This window comes from Telopea speciosissima, chromosome 1 (assembly GCF_018873765.1).
Source record: "Telopea speciosissima isolate NSW1024214 ecotype Mountain lineage chromosome 1, Tspe_v1, whole genome shotgun sequence".
Taxonomy (NCBI): Eukaryota; Viridiplantae; Streptophyta; class Magnoliopsida; order Proteales; family Proteaceae; genus Telopea; species Telopea speciosissima.
In genome coordinates, this window is record NC_057916.1 from 72,629,127 (window position 1) to 72,652,734 (window position 23,608).

The following is a 23,608-nucleotide window of genomic DNA, read 5'->3' on the forward strand; positions in this document are numbered from 1 at the left end:
GACCATAACATACCACTTCATAGGCTCTAAATTGAATGAGACTCTATGTTTATTTAAGTGTGAATTTCCCATTAGCAACAAATTATCATCAAGATCATAATTCAGCCATTGTACATCAATAAGAGAAGCTCAAATATATGTAAGAGAAGAGTGACGGCCAAAATAAAATAACCATCCATCTTTTGTATGAATATCTAACACAACATTTCTTTGAATGCTAGAACCATGTCATATACTTTCATCAAATGTATTGATTACAAGGTTTTAGATCTCGGTTTCACCCGTGGTTTCGCTAGGCCACGAAATCGAGTTTTGGCGAGATCTCGGCAAGTTGGTGTTTTTTTTTCCAATCTTGACTCCGTGGTGGGTTTCGATGGCCACATGGCCAAGATAGGTCTTGAAACTTGACACCTACCCTATTTTAGGCCTTCTAAACACATTGAAAACATTAGCTTTTACAAATTCAAATTCAAAATGGTACTTTGACTTCGGACCCTAGGTTGGTAATCTATGGCGTAGGTGAGCTCTATTCTAGGTTATTCCACACAATATTTAGAATACATATAATTAAAGTAGAGGTGTAAAACAACTTAATTAATAAGCATTAGGAATTAAAAAACATCAAACCATAAACTATTTAAGCATTAGGCATCATATTCATAATCATATATGGTGATGGTTTGACGGTTTGTTAGTAATTGTTAGAAACTTGGAAAGAAACATAAATTAAACAAATACAAGTGTAAGTGTGTAACAAGTCCTACCATTTGAGAGTAGCTAGTACTAAAATGAGTATCGGTGGACATTGTATCACATATAAAACTACATAGTCAACAAATAAGTATTGATCATGAATCTATGAAAAAAAGCCCTAGAACCCTCTCTTGATGTTGAAGCTTCAATCTTGAATCTCCAAATTTTACTCTTCATTTGAGGTGAGATTTACCAAAAAAAAAGCACCAAAACCCATACCTCCAAGTGTTTTTCCTTCATAGCAAAGCGAGAGAGGTGAGACAGAGGCTAGATTTCGAGTTGAGGTCTAAATCTCGCCGAGAGGGTACCTTTTTATAGCTTGATTTTTGACTGAGTTGAATCGAGATCAAGATTACCACAAGATCTCGGCGAGATACCGAGATCTTGCACAAATCCTGTATCGCCTACCGTCTCGTCTCGAGACTTCACGAAATCGAGTTTTTTTCGAGCTCTCGTCGAAATCTTGTACCGTGATTGATTAGAGTTCCTTGAAGATGCCAGAGATCAAGCCAGAAAAGAGTGTTAGCACAATTCTCTATTTTCCATTTAACATGCTGATTAATCAAGTTTTTGTATTTTACTATTTTATTCCAAATATAGGAGCAATCAAATGGTTTCTTACAGTCAAGATAAAATCTACTCCCATATATCTAGAATATACTCAATTAACCCACAAGCTATTCTCCTTAGAAGAAATGTTTTAAATTGACTTCATGATGGAGGACTTATTTATGTCTTTCACTCTTTTTAAGTTGACACCTCCTTCTTCAAAAGGTAAACGTACTCTTTCCCAACTAATGGGATGGAATAATTCCAAAGACCAGAAGCTACGCGTAAATTCTCATTGGATCTCGGTTGTTCTTAACAGCGATGGTTATTCATTTAAGTCTTCGGGTAGCACCACAAGATCTTCAACAAGGTGGAAATTCTTGTATTCCCTATTGGGCCAAGTTTTATTGAAATTCAATTAAGGGAACAAAGAGTAATTACTGGATTACAAAGTATCCATTTAATGTACCCCTAACACCAAAAAATACTCCCTCACTCTCAGAACTTGCAATTCACCAAACCTCCTTAATCCCTTTCCTCACTTAAAATGACAATGGGAAGAGGAATAGAAAGGTATATTAATCCCCCCATAGACTCAAAGAGATTGAATTTGATGGCATCCAAGCAATGCCCGGAGAAGTTACAAGTCCCTAACTAAATCCTGAAACCAATGAAACAGCCTGTGCAAAGGTTTTTTTTATTTCCAACGTCCTTAGTCAGATTGGCTGTCGTGCTTGAGAATCAAAATCACCAATAGTAAATCAACGACCAAACAAAGCTACAACAGACATTCTCAAACCTACAAATTGAAAAAGAGGAATGAAAGAACCAATCTGGACTCCAAGCCGACCATGGAATCAATTGAGAGGATTGAAAGGAGAATTCGATTTAGAATTTTCCAAAGTTTAGTGGCCAGTTACAGAAAGCAACCAACTGGAAATTAAATATGAAAAGAAAGGGAATAGAGAGAGAGGGTAATGTGAAACCTAACACGATGCAGAGAATAATGGAAATCGCAAACACAATCATACAATGCGCACAAAGATTTACGTGGTTCGACAAGATTGCCTATGTCCACAGTGAGATGAAATCTGTTTCACTATCAATGGAGAATAGGTTACAGTCGCTCGTTCCTCACACCTCTCTCAGATTTCTCAATACTGGGAAAGAACTCTCGCTATAGATTCATAGCGAAAACCCTATACAAGAAATTTACCGAAATACCCACAGAGGCTCCACACAACAGTCCATCATAAGAAGTCAAGACACCAAAACCTCAACAGATAAGAAGTCTAAGCAAGCAAAGAAGGCCAGTAGGGTTGCAACAACAGAAGGAGGAGGAGGCCGGTGGGTTTGCAGTAGGAAGGAGGAGGAAGAGGAGGATCGAGACTTGTTTTTCTAATTAAAAGATGAAATGACGCTTCTACCCTCGACTTTGGGGCCTTATGAGCACATGCTCATTAAAGTCCCAAAAAAATGACTAGAAACAATTTTGGGCCATAATCCATGATGGACTCTTGAGTCCATTATTATTTTGGGGGCGTTTTCAATTATTTTGATGTTTTGTAAGCAGAAATAGGGTCCATAAATTGTACAAAACACTTGTAAAAAACGTTTATGTATCAGAAAATGAAAATGAAAAGTGATACCAAAGAGGCCTAAGAAGATAATTAAAATTGAATTGACAAAATGAACTTTACTATCTAATCATTTATTTGATAACCAACTAATTTTGTATAGTAAAGAAGGAGATTAATGGAAGAAGCATGATTACAAATCAATTTCCTTTTTTTCAAAACTTCACTCATTGATTTGTATTCCCCTTACAATTAAAAATTTGCTCACTAATATTGAAATCAATGGATAATCAATTCACCTATTCATAACCCTATACTAAATGGTTTTTTTTTATTGGTTTCATTAAGTTCGGTTTTCGGTTTGTTATCGGTCGGTCAGGTGCGGTCCGATTTTCCACCAGTCCCATCATACCCCAATCCAAAACCAATCCAATAAAAATCGGTTTGGTTCGGTCTGAGTTTTTTCGATCCGTCTTAACGGTTCGGGCCAGGTTTTGACACCCTTAATTACATCCACCAATGTCCATTTGGGAAAAAGGCAGCAATAGACTGGGTAAACCATTGAATACTTAGTAGTTGAAAAGGCAATGCTGTCAACTGAAATGAGATTGAAATCACAAGACAGAATTTGACCTCCACCTTGCTGACTTCTTTCAAAGACAAGTACTTATAGTGGTGAGAATGTGCTAGACCAAGATTTTTCAATTGGATCAATGACCACGGAATCTTTTCTTGTTTTACATTCTTGAGCAATCACAACCGATAAATAGAATGGTGTATTAAACCAAAATGCCTTCAACAGAGCAAAAGGTTGCTTTCAACGGTTTTAATCCATTTGCACAAAATAGAATTTACTTCATCTGGCTGCTCATCGTGAGGGCAATGTCCTGCAACATCATCAATAACAGAGAGAATTCTCAGGATAATAATATAGAATGGGCAAGCACCAATTTCAAAAGTATAAGTTCTTCCCTCACCAGCATTCAATTCTCTGATCACAACACCATTGCAATGCTCCCTAAACATAGAGACTTTTAACTTGGAATTGGTAAGGGGATCTTTCAAACCCTGTTGAGTGACACAGAGAGAGAGAGACTAATCAGTAAGCAATGTTATGGCTAAGTTTTCTTTCTGTTGCAAAGTTACCTGTACAATTAAGACCTTTCCCCCAAATGATTCCAAGAGATAATTGAGAGGAATCGCTAGGTTGAAGTTGAAGACACTTTCCAGAACAGGCAGCACACCAGGATCATGTGACTAAAATATTTGTTAAGGAGTATCATATGTTACTTAAGAGGGAAATGCACTGGCCTATCCAGCCATATGTTTACAGGCCTAACTGAATTAAATCTGCTAATATAGAGATTGCACTCAAATCTTAGCACAACTGAAAAGGAAGAGGGCGGGCACAGTGGTCTTACCATGATAGTAAAATAACACTTTTGTTTACAGGGATCCTAATTGCATCTGCAAATTACATTATAATCATTAACCTATTTGCCTAAGTCCACCCCCAAACCCACCCCAATAAAAATAAAATACTAATACAGGTTTGCATGGAGCATAGATGGATAACCAATTTTACAGCCTTGAACAAGGATACTGCTCTTATCATTTCATCAATAAGCCAATCATCAGCTCGCTCTGTGTTCTGCAACCTGAACAAGAATTAAAAAAAAACCCAACATATCCAGAAGAAAAACATCAAAATGGTGTCAGCAATAGAGAAGACTCACCGATGGATAGCAGTCCTTCACTATGTTCCCTACAGTCAACCTCAAATACAGTAGTAGGAGTCGACTACCAAACCATGCAACCCCACCTGATACACGTCCTTCCTGAAGCAAGTTTTAGATGAAATGAATACACACCAAATACCTTTACCTCCATTGGTTAACATTTATGGGTAACAACACTTTATTGTGCAGAATAAACAATGTGGAAAAATAATTTAAATATTAAAAACAACAGAAAACAGTTTCGGGTTTCCAAATTTGTGTGTGAGACTGTTTAGAATTCTTCATACAATTATGGACATGAAGGCACACAAAAAAGGTCCATTTGCCCCCACATATAAGGCTGAAACAACCAAAATGTTTCCTGGTATTTGTACTAGTGAACTACTAATGTAGTCTGGTCCACAGTTCTCAGTTAAAGAGTATGAGAATTCCAAACTGCAGAACACGCCCGGGGGATCTATGCAATAGCTATGCAAAGGACTTTACAGATTATGAAGAATAGAACCAAACAGAAGCACAATCCGACAACTAAAATAAGAGAATTTGAGGAAATATATCACAAAAGACAGACCTGATATATCAGTTAGTCACAGAATCTAATTATAGAAAATAATTACCAGATCCAATTAGTTGAATGTCTACTTACTGGTTGCAACATAGAATACCAACCCTCTTCTACTGGTTTTGCAGAGAAAAACCCGCTGAAACTGAAGGCGAATACAGTATAAAAAATAATTACCAGATCCAATTAGTTAAGGTTTAGTCATAGAATACCAACCCTCTTCTACTGGTTTATAGAAAATAATTACCAGATCCAATTAGTTGCAGGTTTACTCACTGGTTGCAACATAGAATACCAACCCTCTTCTTCTGGTTTTGCAGAGAAAAACCCTCTGAAACTGAAGGCGAATACAGTATAAAAAATAGAAATAATAGGAGGAGAAGAGAAGTTTGAAGGGAGAGAAAAAAGAAGAAGAGATTGCTGTAGAGGAGAGAACAGAGAGATTTATGAGAAGGGGAAGGGAAGGAGAGAGGCACATGCACCACACAGATTTAAAACATATATTTATTTAATTCCATTACTAAGCAATGGGGGGAGTACATGTATATATAAAACCTATTAAAATAAGAATCCTATTAGACATAACTTTCCTAAACCTGTTAACATTTGTCTTAATGTAATAAGCTATTCAACAGACTCAACTTCTATCTAATAGACTAACCCACACCAGTACTGGACCCCAGGACTTGACAGCCATTAAATATTATATTTTTTAAAAGCTCAAAATTACAAAGATACCGGTGATAATTAATATAACCCCCAACATATCCAATCTACAATCATTGGGCCTTGTTTGGACCCAAACCTGAACCTAAAGGCTTGGGAGAATGGGCTGGATCTCTTGGGCTTTGGTTTACAAGGCCAATATTGTCTATCCAGACAATCTAACACCACTGCATCAACTACTCACACAGCAAATAACTTAGCCCTTTTGAGAACTGACCTGCATGCATTTTTTTCCTCCGACCATTCAACCACAGAATCAAGGTCTAATAGATTTTTTGTTATTACAACACCACAGATGCAACTTACTGAGGAAATGAAAAATATCCTTTGATAGAAAGATACAGCAAAGATAACACTGCAAATCTAATCCAAGAAACAAACACGCAACACTAATCTAGTTCAGATACACAATAAACCAGTGTGTTTTATTTACCTGACAATGTACAATGCCATATGAACACAACACAATGAACTTAGAAATGCAAAAAGTTAATGAAATGTTATAGAGGATGGAAATCCTCTTACTTTAGTGACTGGAAAAGAAGAATATCCTGGATCAACTGAACCTGCAGTATTGATTAGGCCAACAGACTTGACCAAGGCAGGCCAAAGTCCGGTAACAATAGCAGCAAAATAGCCTGCAAATGAATAATCAAACAAACAGATAGACAGTTAAAAGTGAGAAAATTCCATTTGATCACATTACGTCATATATGTAGTAAGAAAAACAAAACCAAAAGTTTTTCAACAACAGTTGAGGAAAAAGGACAAATAACTTCAAGGTTGGAACATACCACCAATTGAGTTTCCAACTAGATATACTGGTTCTTTCACAACGTCAACTATAAAATCTCTTAGCAGTTCTGCCCACATGAGTTCAGTGTATACAATGTTTGGCTTTTCTGATTTACCAAAACCCAGAAGAGTAATTGCCCAAACCTGATTTCCTCCATCAGCTATTGCATCTATATTATCACGGTAATGCTCCAAAAATGCACCGAACCCATGTACAAGAAGTACAGCAGGACCTTCATGACCAACAACTGTATACTGCAAGTGGAACAGCTCAGAAGAATAAGTATTTCTCTTAACAAAATAAAAGACACTTTCTGGTTAGATAATTTATTCTTATCCTTCACCAGATTGTACCTATCATCCTGCATTCTAGTAGTATGCATTTCAGTGAGGTTTCAAGTTCATTAATTAAAAAATTTCTCAGCAAATGGAGCTTTATTTTAGGAGGGAAATGTGGCATACATGCAGCAGAGATATAGGATTCCTCACTGTCTAGATTCGTTAACAGGACAATTTGTTTAGAAAACACATGCTATTAAAAATACATAAAACGATATCAAATTTCCCAAACAATAATTAACATGGTGCAGAGTGTCCTAGAGAATCAATAATACCCTTCACACAGCACAAACTGAATTCTTATCCTAAGATTGTGCACTAATAAATTAGGATACTTAGAATCTGTTAGTTAGAGGATCTGGAAAAAAACATTAATGAGCCATCCTGAAACAATGTTCCAATGAAATACCTGAATTAAATAGCCATTCCATCTCCATATCCTAACAGAATATCTTCCTTCACTGCAAATCTGGCTTCTCAAAGCCGTAAGCCAATACCACTGCCACAGACAGTCGCTGAAAGATCAGTGAATGGTTGGCATGGCAAACTGAAGTTGAAATTAATTAATGCCAGGAATCATATTAACCAAGCAAGATGATTAGTTCCATGCATCAACTATTACAAACCAACCACATCGTCTCAGTGTTCATTTACCTCCATTGAGCAGACAGCATTAGCTGCTGCAGCAACAGTGGCTGCTGAGTATCCAAAAGGAGATAGAAACCCTGCATTTCGTTCTTTCTCATACTTAATTGCTTCAAAATATACTTTTCTTCTTGATATGATACCAACAGAAAGGGCTGAACCAAACAGAGCACCAAATGAAGCTCCACTCCTAATTTCAGCATTACGTAATTTCTCATGCACCCTGTCATGGAACCAAGTCAAAAGGACTGCTCCTGAGATGCAGGGATAAGAATGGAACCTTCTCATGAATAAGTATTTTTCAATGAAAAAGGACAAACCGGAGTAAAAAAGATCAAATACTACCCAAAGAAGAAATAAAGCATTTGTAATACATCAATACTGAACTCCAACAAATGATAGATGACCAAGGAACCTCTGTTTGGCAAACCCATCCACTAGATCAGAGGCTGGTCTTGGTTTCATTTGGAACAAGCTGTCTAAAGATGAAGCACGAGCATGACCTGTCTGATAATGCACAAGGTTTCCATGATCCTCTTATCTCCTTGCATTCATCCAATGACATAACCAGTGTTACACTAAACAAAAAGCTGCCTAAATTCTTTCAATGCGATTGACCCCAAGTTGGGGGGAAAAAAAGGATTTAAGCACTCAGCCAAAACAAAGTTTCTCATACCCACTGGGTGGAATAAGCAAGAATTCTATAGCGTGGCAGTTTCTAAAGACCCCAGCTACACAAACAGCCCTAAATTTCGCATAAACAGAGACTATAGTTGAACTTTAAGGAGCCCATTGTCAGGTGCAGCAAGAAAGCATGTGCACCTGTATCCCCCCAGGGGTTGAATGTATAACTGATGCAGTTGCGTTAGCATGGCTGGACTGGCACAACCCACTTTGGAGACCCAAGCCACGAGATGAACCGGCCAAACCTGGAATTTTGGTCAAAAATAGAAGCAACCTTTTATCTTGGGTAGACTATGTAAGCGTTATTTGGTAGTGGGTGAGCCTTGGCGCAATGGTTAAGTTGCGCTATTGCAACCTATTGATTGCAGGTTCAAAACTTGGAAACATCCTCATCTGCGAAGCAGGGGGTAAGGCTGCATACATTTGCCCCTCCCAGACCCTGCAGTAGCGGGAGCCTCATGCACTGAGTCGCCATTTTTTTATGTAGTAGTCATTTGGTAATCCTCAAATTATTTCCTACTTGAAAAGGTTTCCATATTGAATTGTGCCAAATAAACCTCTACTCCTTTGACCTTTGAGTTGTGTGATTTATCACTTCAATAGGGCTGGAAGTGACAAATCACCCATAAGAATTTCAGACCACCATGGCCGTATGAAGGAGTTCGTTCACTAGCATCTGTTCTGATTTTTCCGCCCTTGGCTTGCATTCAGGAGGTTGAAGACAACCTCCTTATGTTATAACTAAAACCCTTATTTTAATTTACACAAATACACCCATAGTTCTTACTCTATTCCATTCCTTCCTCATTCCTTTATTAATTTTCCGAAATACCCCTTCTAAGTGGTTGCTTCAAAATTATGACCTTAACCCTGTTTTCTTCACTTGATTGATTCTAAGTTTCAACATAATTACGAGACTGCCACTGATTTTTAAGTTTGAGCTATTTTTTATTTGGGTGGGTCCATAGCGAACTCAAATAGGGCTTTCAAACCCCGGGATCGCACCAATTTAGTGTCAATATTTCCTCATCCCCAGCCGAAAATTATGGTGGCCAACAATGAGCTATTCAACAGCTCAACTCCCACAAGGAGGAAACCCAGGCTGACATCACCCATCTCATACACCGGGTTGATAAACTCGCTACTAGTATTGACCGGTTCGACTCCATAGTCACTTCCCTTCAGTCCATGATGGCATCGCTATAGGCTTCTATTGACAGATTGACAGCTTCAGACAAGGGAAAGAGTCTCTTTCAATCTGGGGATTATTCCAACTCCATACCACAGGGCCCATTTTAAGTTGCCCCACCACCCCTACCATTTTATACACCATCAACACCCCTCACATTTCACCGCCTCCACATTTTACACCACCACCACCCCATATGGAGCTGGACGACATGATCTTTATGGAGCTAATAGAGGAGCGAGGTTGGACATCCTCGATTTTTATGGGAGCAACCAGGAACAGTATCTTGATTGGGCTTATAGTTTGAAGATATTTTTTCAAGTGGAATAACTTGACTAAGGCCAAAAAGATTCTATTGGCAGAGGTTAAACTGCAGGGCAGGGCTCGAGTCTAGTGGATCAAACACCAGCAACAGAATCAGACTTGAGGCATCGGGTTAGTGGCTAATTGGGCTGAGATGAGTGAAACAATGAACCGGAGATTCTGGCCGACCGATTATAAGCAGTAGATGCACCTCAAGTTCGTGCAGCCGAGATAAGACAACATGACTATTGAGGAGTATGTGGCCAGATTTTATTGCTTAACCACTCTATCTGATTTTGATTATAACCAGCACATGTGGATCAAGTTCACACAGCCGAGGCAGGACAACATGACTGTTGAGGACTAATGAGGAGTATGTGGCCAGGTTTTATTGCTTAGCCACTCGATCTGATATTTGAGTGGAATGAAGAGGTATTGGTGGCACAATTTCGCAATGGCTTGCATCCTTAGATCAGTGTTCCACTAGCATCCAGTCGACTTCCTAAGATGGAGGATGCAGTACAGGGGGCATATCATGTAGAAGAGAGTCTAAAGAGGCCCTATACTCAAAAGATTTTTATACACTTTCTCCAGAGATGATAGCATGTGTAAGCGACCTTCTCAACCAGAGAAGTCGTCCAGCAAGCTGCAGGCTAGTGGATCTTCTATGGCATCTTCACAGCTGAAGCGTCTGTATTCTCCACCTCGACGTGGTTTCAACAAACCTCCTTCGAAGCTGCAGGTTGAGATATAGTGTTTTACATGAAAGGGGTTCAGACATTTCTCTGCTCAGTGCTCAAACAGTCAAGACCCTTTTGCTAAAAGGAAGAACTCATGGATACAGCTTTAAATGAGCAACGGAAGAACCAGATAGTACTTTTGGAGGCAGAGTGTGAGCATGAGTTTAGTGAGGTCAATGATGACGAAAGTAATGGAGGGCCGTAGTATTGCTAAGTTCTTCGTCCACTTTTGGCTACACACAAGATATCTGATGAGGATGATTGGTGTCGCAACAGTATTTTCCAGACTAGAGTACGATGTAACGACATTCTATGCACTATGATAATCGACAGCGGTTTTTGAAATAACATCGTGTCTGAATACGTCGTTTGCAAGCTCGGTTTGAAAACAAAGTCACATTAATCCCTACAAAGTTGTTTGGGTGAACACCACCAACCTAAAAATCAATGAAAGGTGTTCTCTCATGTATTCTATTGGGGGATTGATCGATTCAGTGCAATGTGACATCCTACCTATAAAGGTATGTCACATCCTCCTTGGGCATCCGTGGTTATTTGATATGAAGGTACAACATTGTGGCTATAAGAAAACCTATTCTTTCAAGCATGATGGGCTCAAGATAAAGCACTTCCAGCCATCAACCAGACCAACCCACTTTGTAGATCCAAGCCGAGACGCAACCGGCCTAACCGATTTTTTTGTCAAAAGGGGTCTGGTAGATTACATAGGAGCAATCTTTTATTTTATTTTATTTTGGGTAGATTACATAGGAGTTATTTGGCAGTTTTCAAGCTATTTCTTAGTTGAGAAGGTTTGCATATTGAGTTGGGTTTTTATTAATATGTTAGGAGTTTTGACTTATAATTGAATGTATTGCCGATGGAAACCAGTGAATGAGATTGAAAAGAATATTGAATGGAGAGTTGAATTCTCTCTCCCTCTCTCTCTCCCCCCCCCCCCTCTCCCTCCCTCCCCTTAGATATGGTCTCCCTCGCTGAACCTCTTCTTTCTATTCCCTGCTTCTTCTGTCTTCATTCCTCTTCTTTCTTTGTTGTTCCCTCTCTTTTATTCCTGCTACTTGTTGTTTCTATCCAAACCCTGTTAATGTCAAACCAACTGAGCCGCAAGGGATTTGATTGAACTCCCTAACAACCACTCTATTTGGTCTATGATCCATAGGAGACCAAAACTGCATAATCTTGTTCCCTAAAACCTATTCTATTGAGAGTTTTATTTCAAACTCAGAGCTCATCTCATTTTCTACCGCCAAACCAAGTTGCAGGGCCAAATAAATCTTTACTCCTTTGACCTTTGAGGTCTGTGATTGATCACTTTAACAGGCCTGGAAGTGAAGAATCACCCATAGGATTTCGGACCGCCATGGCCATATGGAGGAGTTTGTTCACACGCACCAGTTCTGATTTTTCCTCCTTGGCTTGCATTCGGGAGGTTGGAGACAACCTTCTTATGTTATAACTAAAACCCTTATTTTAATTTACACAAACACACCTGTAGTTCTTACTGATGCAGGAGAATCTTGGACCAGACCGACCCAAACTCAATTGAATTGGGTCCAATTTGAATTTTTGGATCTATTAAGATTTTAGGAATTTATCTTATTTGGGGAAATAATGCGTTTTAGTTTATTTTATTCTCTCTTTATTTTAGAAATTAGTGAATTGATTTAGTTTCCCTCTGATGCAGAATTATCACCAAACTTGGCTTCTTTTACTAAGAATAAGTCTAGGGTTGGGATATATATATATATATATATATATATATATATATGTTGGGCCTTTGATCCCAAGGGTTTGCTATGTAATAGGCCACTTTAATGAGTCTAAACTAGGGGTATATAGGTTGCATACGGGATTAGCCCAATACTTAGTTTATTTTTATGTTTTTTTTAATTGAACCGGTTCAAATTGGTTGCATCCAATTGGTTCAATTTAAGTCATCATGTGACTTGGTTAAGTGGTCATGTGACAACTTAAGTGGTCATGTGATGTAAGATGGGCTGGATTAGGATTCTATAAGTCCAGCCATGTTTTGAGTCTATTTCCTTTAGTATTCTATTTCCTAGTCAGTTTAAGTTACCTAATAGGTTAGGGATAGGGATAGGGTTAGGCCTTTCCTTTTTAGTGTCTAAGTCTATTTTTGAGTCTTCTATATAAGTTTGTAAGGGAGGCCAGCATTGAACATGAATTTGATTAATGAAAAAAAAGCTTTTGCTTGTTGGCTGCTATTGTTGCTGCTCCTGTGCTCCTTGAGAGTGTGCATCCTTGTGGTTCTATCAAAGTGGAAAGGGATTGGTGGAATCCGATCGACTCCTTGCACCGTGACGGCCGGGAGGATCCCAATTCGAAGGTGGTTCTATCCTTCACTTCTGTCCAAGCTGCTGCTAGTGGATTTCTACTGCAACTTGTTCATTAATTTCTTCTTCTAATCCTCTACTCCCTTCCCCAATTGATCCCCCTTTATTTTTGCTTGAATTCCATTAAACCCTAATTCCATTAAACTCTAGATCTTGCTGCTCAGCCATATTTTTCCATCAAAACCCTAATCCCCTCATCCTTCATTAATTTCCCCAAAACCCATAGTCGATCCTGAATTCTCGCCAGTTTACTGAAATTTTCAAAACACTTAAAACTCTATAATACCTACATTATTAGAGTCCTATAAACCTGCCTAGCCATACCCCCTAAGTCCCCCTTCCATTATCCTAACCTAAGCCCTAGATTTGACCTAAAACTGCAATTCTGTCCTATTGAAACTGCAGAACCAACAGCCCCTTAGTTCCTTGTTATTGGTCCTAGTTTAATTGGCTTCTAGTAGGGCTTTACCCTATCTAGAACTACATTATTTTGGTATCAGAGCCAGGGATCAGCATGGTAATCAAGTAGTAAATCCATCAGCAGATCCTATGGCTGCTATGTTGGAATTGTTCCAGAAATTTCCTGCTAAACAAAGGGCTACAAATGAAGCCATCCTGGATAGGTTGCAACGATTGGGAGAACAAAGAGTCACCTCTGCCAGAGATAAGAGGGATAGACTCAGAGATTACAGAGAAGACAAAGAAAGGTATATAGAACACAAGGGACAGCAGGTCATTCTAAATCCTTTTAATCTACCCTCCGAGATGCGCAAACGACAAACCATGCACACTGTTAGTGCTCGTGGCAGTGTTGTCGTTGTTGGCAACAAGGTTTGGCAGTGGTGGTCATCAGCAAATGGTTGTGGGTACAGTATTCTGTTGGTCAGCAGGGTGTGTCTTGGGCTTGCGTTTTCTTATTATCGGTCCAGAGGGTATTTATTGGAAAGTATATATATTCGCTTAGTATGACCGAAAACGCACTTTTTGAGCCCTAGAGAAGAAGGAAATTGTGGAGAAGTCATCTTCGACTATTCTGGCGTGGTTCGAGAGTAGAGGCGCGAAGGAAGTCTTCTGAAAACCTCGATTCGGTGTTGGCGATGGATTCGAGTGCTTGATTTGTTCTATTGAAGATCTCATAGCATTCGTTTGGAGTTGGAGGTTTGCCTTTGAGGAGGTAAACGTGATCATAAACCATTACTTCTCTGTTTTGGGTTGGGTTTGTGATAGAATCTATTTAATGGGTTGATTGATTGTAAGGCTGAGGCCATTATTGTATTGGGATTGAGGTCCTTACCCTCACTGAGGTGAGAGGTTGAAGCAGGGTAAGGGGTATCCTGGCCGTAGGGGCGGCTTATTGTATTTGAGTTGAGTATTGGGCATATACGAAACCCCGAGGGGTATTGCTCCGTGGACGTAGCCTTCACATACTGTGAGGTGAACCACGTATATCCTGTCTCGTTGCCTGCTATTTGTTTTTGAAGACTAATCCCTGTTTTGCAGAATGGGTTTATAGTCTTGGTAGACCTGGCCACATTCTGGTGGTGCGAGGTGGGACTGTAAGCGACCTTGTTGTTTACAGAGAACAAGCAAAAAGGGAAGCTGATTCACCCCCCCTCTCAGTTTGATCCGGTATTCACACACACCAATCAGAAGGGGACAGATTATGAGAATAAAGTCTTAGCTGTACCACAGAAAGAATTTGAGCAGACCAGCAATGATTCAGGTCTGATCCTAGCCGTGGTTACACAAGAAGTTGCTGCCCAGCCCGAGGTCAAGTTGGCACAGCCCATCAAGGAGTTATTGCATGATTTTTCTAATGTAATGCCAAGGGAGCTGCCAAACGAGTTACCCCCATTGAGGGATATTCAGCATGTAATTGATTCAGAGGTGATTCTACAGGAGAACAATGACCCTCAAGATGTTGTTCTTGAAGAGGTGGAGCTTGTGTCTCAAGTATTAGATGAGAAGGTTGCTAACACTGAAGACTCTTTGGATAGGACATTCACAGTTGGTGTTGATTCGGAGGTAAAGCATATAGAGTTTGTTATGCCACCATGGTTCTTCGAAGAGAAAGCTCCACGCTTGGAAGACTATATTCCTAATGTTCCTGCTCCACCAGAGTTTTGTTTGGGAATGGTCAAATCTGCTACTCACATGTTGTTTCCCACTTACCACTACAAAATTCGAGGACGAATTTTTTCAAGCTGGGGAGAGTTGATGCAGAATTATCACCAAACTTGACTTCTTTTACTAAGAATAAGTCTAGAGTTGGGATATATATATGTTGGGTCTTTGATCCCCAAGGGTTTTCTATGTAATAGGCCACTTTAATGAGCCTAAACTAGGGGTATATAGGTTGCATACGGGATTAGCCCAATACTTAGTTTATTTTTATGTTTTTTTAATTGAACCGGTTCAAATTGGTTGCATCCAATTGGTTCAATTTAAGTGATCATGTGACTTGGTTAAGTAGTCATGTGACAACTTAAGTGGTCATGTGATGTAAGTTGGGCAGGATTAGGACTCTATAAGTCCAGCCATGTTTTGAGTCTATTTCCTTTAGTATTCTAGTTTCCTAGTCAGTTTAAGTTACCTAATAGGTTAGGGATAGGGTCCCGCCTTTCCTTTTTAGTGTCTAAGTCTATTTTTGAGTCTTCTATATAAGTTTGTAAGGGAGGCCAGCATTGAACACGAATTTGATTAATGAAAAAAAGCTTTTGCTTGTTGGCTGCCATTGATGTTGCTCCTGTGCTCCTTGAGAGTGTGCATCCTTATGGTTCTATCAAGGTGGAAAGGGATTGGTGGAATCCGATCGACTCTTTGCGTCGTGACGGCCGGGAGGATCTCAATTCGAAGGTGGTTCTATCCTTCACTTCTGTCCAATCTGCTGCTAGTGGATTTCTGCTGCAACTTGTTCATTAATTTCTTCTTCTAATCCTCTACTCCCTTCCCCAATTGATCCCCCTTTATTTTTGCTTGAATTCCATTAAACCCTAATTCCATTAAACTCTAGATCTTGCTGCTCAGCCATATTTTTCCATCAAAACCCTAATCCCCTCATCCTTCATTAATTTCCCCAAAACCCATAGTCGATCCTGAATTATCGCCGTTTTCTGAGAATTTTCAAAACACTTAAAACTCTATAATACCTACATTATTAGAGTCCTATAAACCTGCCTAGCCATACCCCCTAAGCCCCCTTCCATTATCCTAACCTAAGCCCTAGATTTGACCTAAAACGCATTCTGTCCCCATGAAACTGCAGAACCAACAGCCCCTTAGTTCCTTGTTATTGGTCCTGGTTTAATTGGCTTCTAGTAGGGCTTTACCCTATCTAGAACTACATTACTCTCTTTGGATAAGTTTTAGTTAGAGGGTGAGTTTTAATTTTTTAGGAGTCTTTTATTTTTCTTTATATATGATGTAATCCCCCATCATAGAGATAAGGAAAGAATGAATTGAGTTTATGAGTTGTGCATGTGCATTCTTCTCCCCCCCCCCCCCCAAACCCTTCCTCCTTTTTCTCACGGCTTCTTCTCAGATTTCCCCTTTTCTCTTACCTGTCCCCCATTATCAATCTTCCTAAGGGGCAAGTTCCAGTTGGATGCAGGTGGGTCTACACAATCAAGTATCGGTTAGATGGTGTGATTGAGATGTACAAGGCAAGGTTGGTTGCCAAATGGTACAGTCAGGTGTACGGGATTGACTGATGTAGATCACAAGTCCATATGTACCCGCAGGAACAAGCCCCAAAACCAGCCCAGCAAGGTTGTGGATTTGACTACTGTGAGAAGCAGCTTTGTCTGATGATGTGGCAAGTTTTTGCTGGTTTGATGGAGCATCACCTAAGGCAGCCTCAGCCCAAGCCCAGAGTGTAGCATGAAGAAGTTAAAAGACCAAAACATTGTTCACACACTGTTCACGTGAACAGTGTCACAGCCCATCAAGTGGAGAAAGATTCTCTCCTAATGCTGCCATAGTTTAGTTTCTATTTTCAGTTTTAGAAAGTATATTAGATAGTTTCTAATTTCAGTTTGTTTCTATTTTTGTTTCATTTCTTGTTTAGAAGGCTGGATTTATAAAGCCTTAGTAGTTTCTATTTTCAGCTAGTTTCTATTTTTCATTAGTTGCTATTTTCCCACCTTCTATTTTGGTTTTAGGAAGTTTCTGTTTACTATCTTCTATTTTGTAAGCTTGCCTAAGCTATTAATAGGTCCCCTATTGTAAGGAATGATCAGATTTTTGGAGAAAAGAATTTTCGGGCCTTGGTGCCATCGGTTATGGGAGAATTCCATATTTCAACAGCTGGGATAGCTGTGGGTGAGAGACCTAGGGTGAGAAGCCCATTTCCCTACCCCCCCCCCCCTTCTCTTCTATATCCCTTTCTTCTTCTTATTCTTTTTATGCTCTTCTTCTTATGTAATAGAAAAGTAGCAATAATAAAAAAAGAGTTGCAGTTTAATTTGTTCTTTTCATTGTATCGATCCTACTACAATCTATCTCCCGCTGGTTTCACTGGTTCGAGGTCGACTCTTGCATTATTGACTATCATGAGACATTTGCTCCTGTGGCTAAGCATAATTCTATAAGGGTCCTCTTATCATTGGCAGCAAATAGAGATTGGCCATTGTATCAGTTGGATGTGACAAATGCTTTCCTCCATGGTGACTTACAAGAGGAAGTGTACATGCACCCCCCTCCTGGCTTCAAGTTCCCTTCAGCTAAAGGGAAGGTGTGTCTCCTCAAGAAGGCTTTATATGGTCTAAAACAGTCTCCAAAAGCTTGGTTTGAGAGGTTCAAGTAGGCTATTCTGAAGAATGGGTATTCCCAGAGTCAAGCTGATCACATCTTATTTACCCGGCGTAGTAATGGTACTATTACAGCCCTTATTGTCTATGTTGATGACATTGTAATGACTGGAGATGACAGAGCTGAGATAGCTAGGCTGAAGACCTACCTGGCTCAACAATTTGAGATTAAAGATTATGGGTCCCTTAAAGTAATTCTTAGGAATTGAAGTGTCAAGGTCCAAAAGAGGAACCAACATGTGTCAAAGGAAGTTTGTTCTTGATTTGTTAAAAGAGACAAAGATATTGGGCTGCAAACCAACAAGTTCTCCTATTGAGCAGAATCATAAACTAGGAGAAGATTGTGGAGCCTCTCTTGTTGATGCAGGGAAGTTTACCAGAGGCTAGTGGAGAAGCTCATCTATTTGTCTATGACTCGCCCAGATATTTCTTATGTTGTGGGAGTGGTGAGTCAGTTTATGCATGCTCCCAAGAGTGGGCACTTGGATATTGTATACCGCATTCTCAGATACTTGAATTCCTCTCCAAGGAAATGACTATTGTATGCCAAGCACAATCACTTGAGAGTCGAAGGTTTCATAGATGCCGATTGGGCTGGATCCATCTCAAACAGAAGGTCTACATCTAGCTATTGCACATTGTGGGTGGTAATTTGGTCACATGGAGAAGCAACAAACAGCTTGTTGTAGCTAGATCCAATGCAAAGACAGAGTTTAGGGCAATGGCTCATGGCGTTTGTGAACTCATATGGTTGAGACGATTGGTTCAAGAGTTGGGGTTTGTTACTAACGAACCTATGCGGCTCTCCGGTGCAACACGATAGAACAAAGCACATTGAAGCGGACCAACACTTCATCAAGGAGAAGATAGACTCTAGCTGCATTTGCACCCCTTTTGTGAAGGTTGGTGATCAATTGGCGGACATCTTCACCAAAGGACTTACTTCTCTTCAGTTTAGTACTCTATTATGCAAACTAGGAATGCATGATATACATTCTCCAGCTTGAGGGGGAGTGTTAGAGTTTGTGTAGTAAGGGTATTTTAGGAACTAGTTTGTTAACTAGTTGCCTTATATTGTAATCTCCTTTTTTACCTTTTACCTCCCTAGGGAGGTGTATGTAATTTCTTTCATATTATTAATAAAGTAACATAGGTGTAGAGGAGAAATCTCTACGACACACAACATTCTACCATCATCTCTCTTGTTCTTCTCCTCTCCTTCTTCTCCTCCATCCTCCTACTCTCATCTCACCTCTTTCTCTCTTGTTCTCTTGCTCTCTTGCATTCCCTACATTCTAACTCGAATCACCCATAGGAATTTCAGACCCAGCCATGGCCGTATGAAGGAGTTCATTCACTCACACCTGTTCTGATTTTTCCATACTTGGCTTGCATTCGGGAGGTTGAAGACAACCTATTTATGTTATAACTAAAACCCGTATTTTAATTTACACAAATAACCCCTTAGTTCTTACTTTATTCCATTCCTTCCTCATTCCTTTATTAATTTCCAAAAATACCCCTTCTAAGTAGTTGCTTCGATTATGTCCTTAACCCTGTTTTCCTTCACTTGATTGATTCTGAATTGCAAGATTATTACAAGATTGCCACTGATCTTTAAGTTTGACCTATTTGTTATTTGGGTGGACCCAACTCAAATAGGGTTTTCAAACTCCAGGATTGCACCAATAATATTGTCTTGTTAACAAATAATGAAATCAAATAGGATACTCAGGAGAGCTAACAATGGTATCAAAAACTATTAGGACAACCTTGGATCCATGAAAATCTGGTGGTCCCCTCTACACTCCACCAATAGTTATATGTTTAATCCAAATAACTTCTATCGCACCCAAGTCTTAGCAATACTGTGATAGGAATGCCACATAATCTAATAATTATGTCTCTCTGAAAAATATCACCATAGTAACAAGAATGCTGAAGGCCTGTAGTCCCCTTTGCTTTGCATAATAACATGTAGACACATGGAACTGCAAAGCAGATGGGCTCTAGGGGCCTGTGTGGAGCCTTTTAACCAGCATGGAACTTTAAGCAATATGATACAACTGATCTATCATAGGCCCATAAGAAAAGAAGTAATGCTCGTTTCTAAGCTCTTACAAACTCATTGATCAACTTACCTTCTAACCATAGTAATTTGATAGCCATGTTCACATGTGTGCCATAAGAAAAATAAAGGATGAAATAGTCAAAAAGCTTTGATGCACATGCAGCAGCAACAGAATCAAAAGTTTGAAGTGTGTGAAGCCCCCCCCCAAAAAAAAAAAAAGAAAAGAAAAGAAAAAGGAAGGTCTCTGGTTATGATGGCTAGTCCATGAGCAAAGGCAACCAAGAAATGAACGAGTGAGGAGTGATGTAATGCAAATTGGAGGTGCTAGAAGGAAAAGGGGAAAGCCATGGGCTGAAGGGAAAGGCACAAGCGGTTATGGTTTAACAGCAATAGTGCATTACTAAGAGTGGAATAGACGAACAGGATTCATCTAATCAACGTGACATAGTTGGGATAAGGCTCAGCAAGTTGAGTTGAACATTGCTCACTTTCCTCGTGTTTAATTGTTGCATTTCTAATTCATCTAGCCAACTACAAGTGGTTCCACATCGCAAGTGGTTGAAACAGATGACAGTTGCTCCAAATCATAATATATATCATATCTACAACTTTCTGATAAAATCTCAAAAGTAATTAAACTACATCATCTAGAAAAGATAAGTTCCACCAGTATAAAACAATAATAATTGACAAAGGAAAAAAAGAACCAACATAAAGAGAAATAATTGATCGTTATCACTTACTCTTGCCAGTCATCCCTAGCTGTTCCTTCCGAATATCTCAGATATGCAGCTAATGTATTTAATAAAATATCTGTCCCACATCCAATTAGGTTCCCTTTTCTTGAGAGAAAAACAGAATTTTGCGACCGTGTCATTTGGATGTTCTTGGAATCCAAATTGCTACGACTGTTCTCAACTGAATTTACATTTCTCATGCTTTGATCGGCACTGATACGTTCTTTCCCTAAAATTGTTTTAGCAGAAATTTTCTTGATTGAAGTCCAACTATTTTTTGACTCGTGTGGGTTTCCAATCATAAATATCTTCACATCAGCAAATGTAGGAATGGTACCTAAAGCATAATTGAAGATAAGCTGAATAGCAATATTTATAATATCCAAACTTGGGAAGAAAAAAGGATAAAAATAAAATGAAGCAAGACAGTGTGAAATTGTGTCTAAAGGGAAAAGGAAAGTAGAAGCATAAAAGGATAGGAGTTTAAACGCTCTGTAACATACCCCAATTCAATTCCATGCTCACACCAGGTACATATGGAGGTGCCATTGGAGTAGTGACGGGGTATTGGAGTTTTTTGAAGTCCCAGTACGATGCTGGTAGCTCCATCAAGTTCTACTAGATATGGGTATGCCACAAATTCAAAAACATAACATAAATTCGATGAGCAAACACAACTAAGAAGGGAGAAGAAAGACAAGGCGAAACAAAGAAAGCAGGGAAGGAAGCATCACATTATAAGTCTTACAGCACAACAACCTAACCGGGCAAAAGTGGACTACCTTGATATCATAAAAAGGAGTCTGCCAACGCACAAGTTGAGGGCTACCCCAAGAAAAAGTCACGGACGACAACGAGCCTTCAACGATATCAATCATCGTACGAAGGTCATACTCCACTTCCTCCTCTGAAAATACATGGGTAGCTTTCACCTGTTCCAATCCTAGGCCATGAGTTTAACCAACTGATTTGATAACTGCTTAAATTTCCATTCATGCACAGGCATCTAAATGTACAGAATAAGCTAGCTAAATGTGTAACAACCTCTTGTACGAGTTCCGGTATAACATTCTCCGCCCTACCGAACCTGATCATCAGATTAGACCCATGAGACTTCAACCACTCTCTTAAATCTTCCAAAGCCAATAGAACCAGTTCCAGCATCTCATCAGAAAAACCTGTACCAATGTATTTACAGAATCAATGGAGAATTTCAATTCACAAACTATTCGGGAAAAAGGGATTCAAAAAGAGAGAGGGGGAGGGGGGCTTACGAGAGAGGATGCGGTGATCGAAGATGTAAAGAGGAACAACAGTCTGACGATTGGAAGCGGCGACAAGGCCCGGGTGATCGTCGGAGCGGAGATCGTGCTTGAACCACAACAGAGCCACATTGTCGTACTTTTTCCTCTCAATATCTACCTGTGTGCTCGCAGCTGCAGAGAAGAAACGGCAAGGCCTAACTGGGGAAGGGGAAAAGGAGGAGTAGGAGGAGGGGAAGAAGTGAAAGCGCGGAAGGATGAGAAGCGTCATAGATAGAAAACCAGAGAGAATACTTGTAGATCGACCGTTGGAGCTCGAAGCGACCCTGATGCGAGATATCCATAAAAGTTGCAGTTGTTTTCTTTTTCACTCTATCTATAGACTCTTCACCTCACAGTCTCACACATAAGAGTTCGATCAATCAAAAACGGAACGAAAGACGATGGAATTTTTGTGGAAAACAAAACAGGTTTTTTTTTTCCCCTTTGAGGGTTTCCCGCCGTTTTTTTCAGATCCCTCGATGAGCAGAATTGATTTATTGAGGCGAGGAATACACCACGACACCACCTGCATCCGGTAACCAACATAAGAAGACATACCGTTTCGTCACAGTGAAATTTGCACTCCTTTAGTTTTTAAGTTTTTTTCCTCTTGATAAGCAGAAAGTTGCTGTAAATGGCTAAAACGAAAAATAATTTTATTTGGTAAAAAAAAAAAAAACAGAAAATAATTTCGGCACATTGAAATTTGCACTAATTATTTTTACCAAAAAAATAATAATAATAAATTTGAACTCTTTCCTGGGACTCATCCAAGAGCAAATGGCCACTTAGGGTATAAGATGGTACCAATTTTGTTTTTTTTATTGATAGATCTCATTATCTCATTATCTCATTATCTCAATATCTTATATATTAAATTGTTATGGAAACGGAGTTTGTCATGTGGTAAAATAGAATTTTGAAAAATATAGTATTATAGAAAAATTGAAAAATATCAGATAAAGCAACATAGGCAATTAGGTATTCATGGACATACATGGTGGGTGTTTGATTGAATTTGAGTCTGAAGTGTGGCACATGGCTAATCTGATCCATATCATTTCTATCTGACAATTTGAATAGCCACATAATTTGTCCATGTGGCAAAATGAGGGTAAATTGGTTTTATATAAATGAGCTTTTTGTATAAATCTGAAATTCATGATTTTTAATTGAGTAAAGGTTTCATAAAATGCTAGCTCAAAAATGAAATAGCACACCTCCCTCATATCGTTGTTCATGTGAGGGAGTCATGTTATTAATGCTCTTGCTCCTTTTGTCAGATTCCAATGGGGGTTCTTTTATTTGCCCAAAATTGCACTCGTACGTTGTAGGGAGCCCTCTTCCTTTTTAATTTATGGGAAGCTCTACAAGTTTTATAGTGTGGTCGGGGCCTTGACATGCCCTCGCCCAATAATAAATCAATAGGCCCTTAAATAATTGGATTGAGCTTCTCTCCTTGGAGGGCATTGCCAATGAGTGCCCAATGAGGCATCCAATGGTTGGGCTATGCCGCACACATCTCGATAGCTAACTGGACACACCCCGAGATGTGTGCGGCACCCAACTGTCGGATGCTTCATTGGATGCCCAATGAGGCATCCAATGGTTGGGCTGTGCCGCACACATCTCGATAGCTGATTGGACACACGTCACACGTCGAGATGTGTGCGGCACAACCCAGTTGCCGGATGCCTCATTGGGCACTCATT

The 23,608-nt window shown here is 39.5% G+C and overlaps 1 protein-coding gene across 2 annotated transcripts; it reads right to left on the reverse strand.

Moving 5' to 3' along the window:
• Positions 1-3,414: 3,414 nt before the first annotated feature.
• LOC122664469 lies at positions 3,415-22,230 on the reverse strand. 2 transcript variants are annotated; one of them, XM_043860297.1, is made up of 14 exons: positions 21,867-22,230; positions 21,637-21,770; positions 21,375-21,524; positions 21,096-21,207; positions 20,599-20,929; positions 7,695-7,908; positions 7,450-7,539; positions 6,701-6,956; positions 6,432-6,544; positions 4,616-4,717; positions 4,483-4,530; positions 4,026-4,136; positions 3,857-3,947; positions 3,415-3,766 (listed from the first exon to the last, which is right to left on the reverse strand). In XM_043860297.1, the coding sequence occupies exons 1-14, from the start codon at positions 22,123-22,125 to the stop codon at positions 3,675-3,677; spliced, it is 2,103 nt and encodes a 700-aa protein (XP_043716232.1). In that variant the 5' UTR covers positions 22,126-22,230; the 3' UTR covers positions 3,415-3,674. The 2 variants fall into 2 exon arrangements, with proteins under 2 accessions (XP_043716232.1, XP_043716241.1); XM_043860306.1 differs by lacking the exons at positions 3,415-3,766; positions 3,857-3,947 and having other exon boundaries at positions 4,483-4,537.
• Between the last annotated feature and the right edge of the window lie 1,378 nt (positions 22,231-23,608).

Coding starts and splice junctions, on each gene's coding strand:
- LOC122664469 (XM_043860297.1), bottom strand. CDS start 22,125: ATGACGCTTCTCATCCTTCCGCGCTTTCACTTCTTCCCCTCCTCCTAC. Junction 21,525..21,636: donor TACCGGAACTCGTACAAGAG/GTTGTTACACAT, acceptor GGATTGGAACAG/GTGAAAGCTACCCATGTATT. Junction 4,531..4,615: donor TGAAGGACTGCTATCCATCG/GTGAGTCTTCTC, acceptor TTCAGGTTGCAG/AACACAGAGCGAGCTGATGA.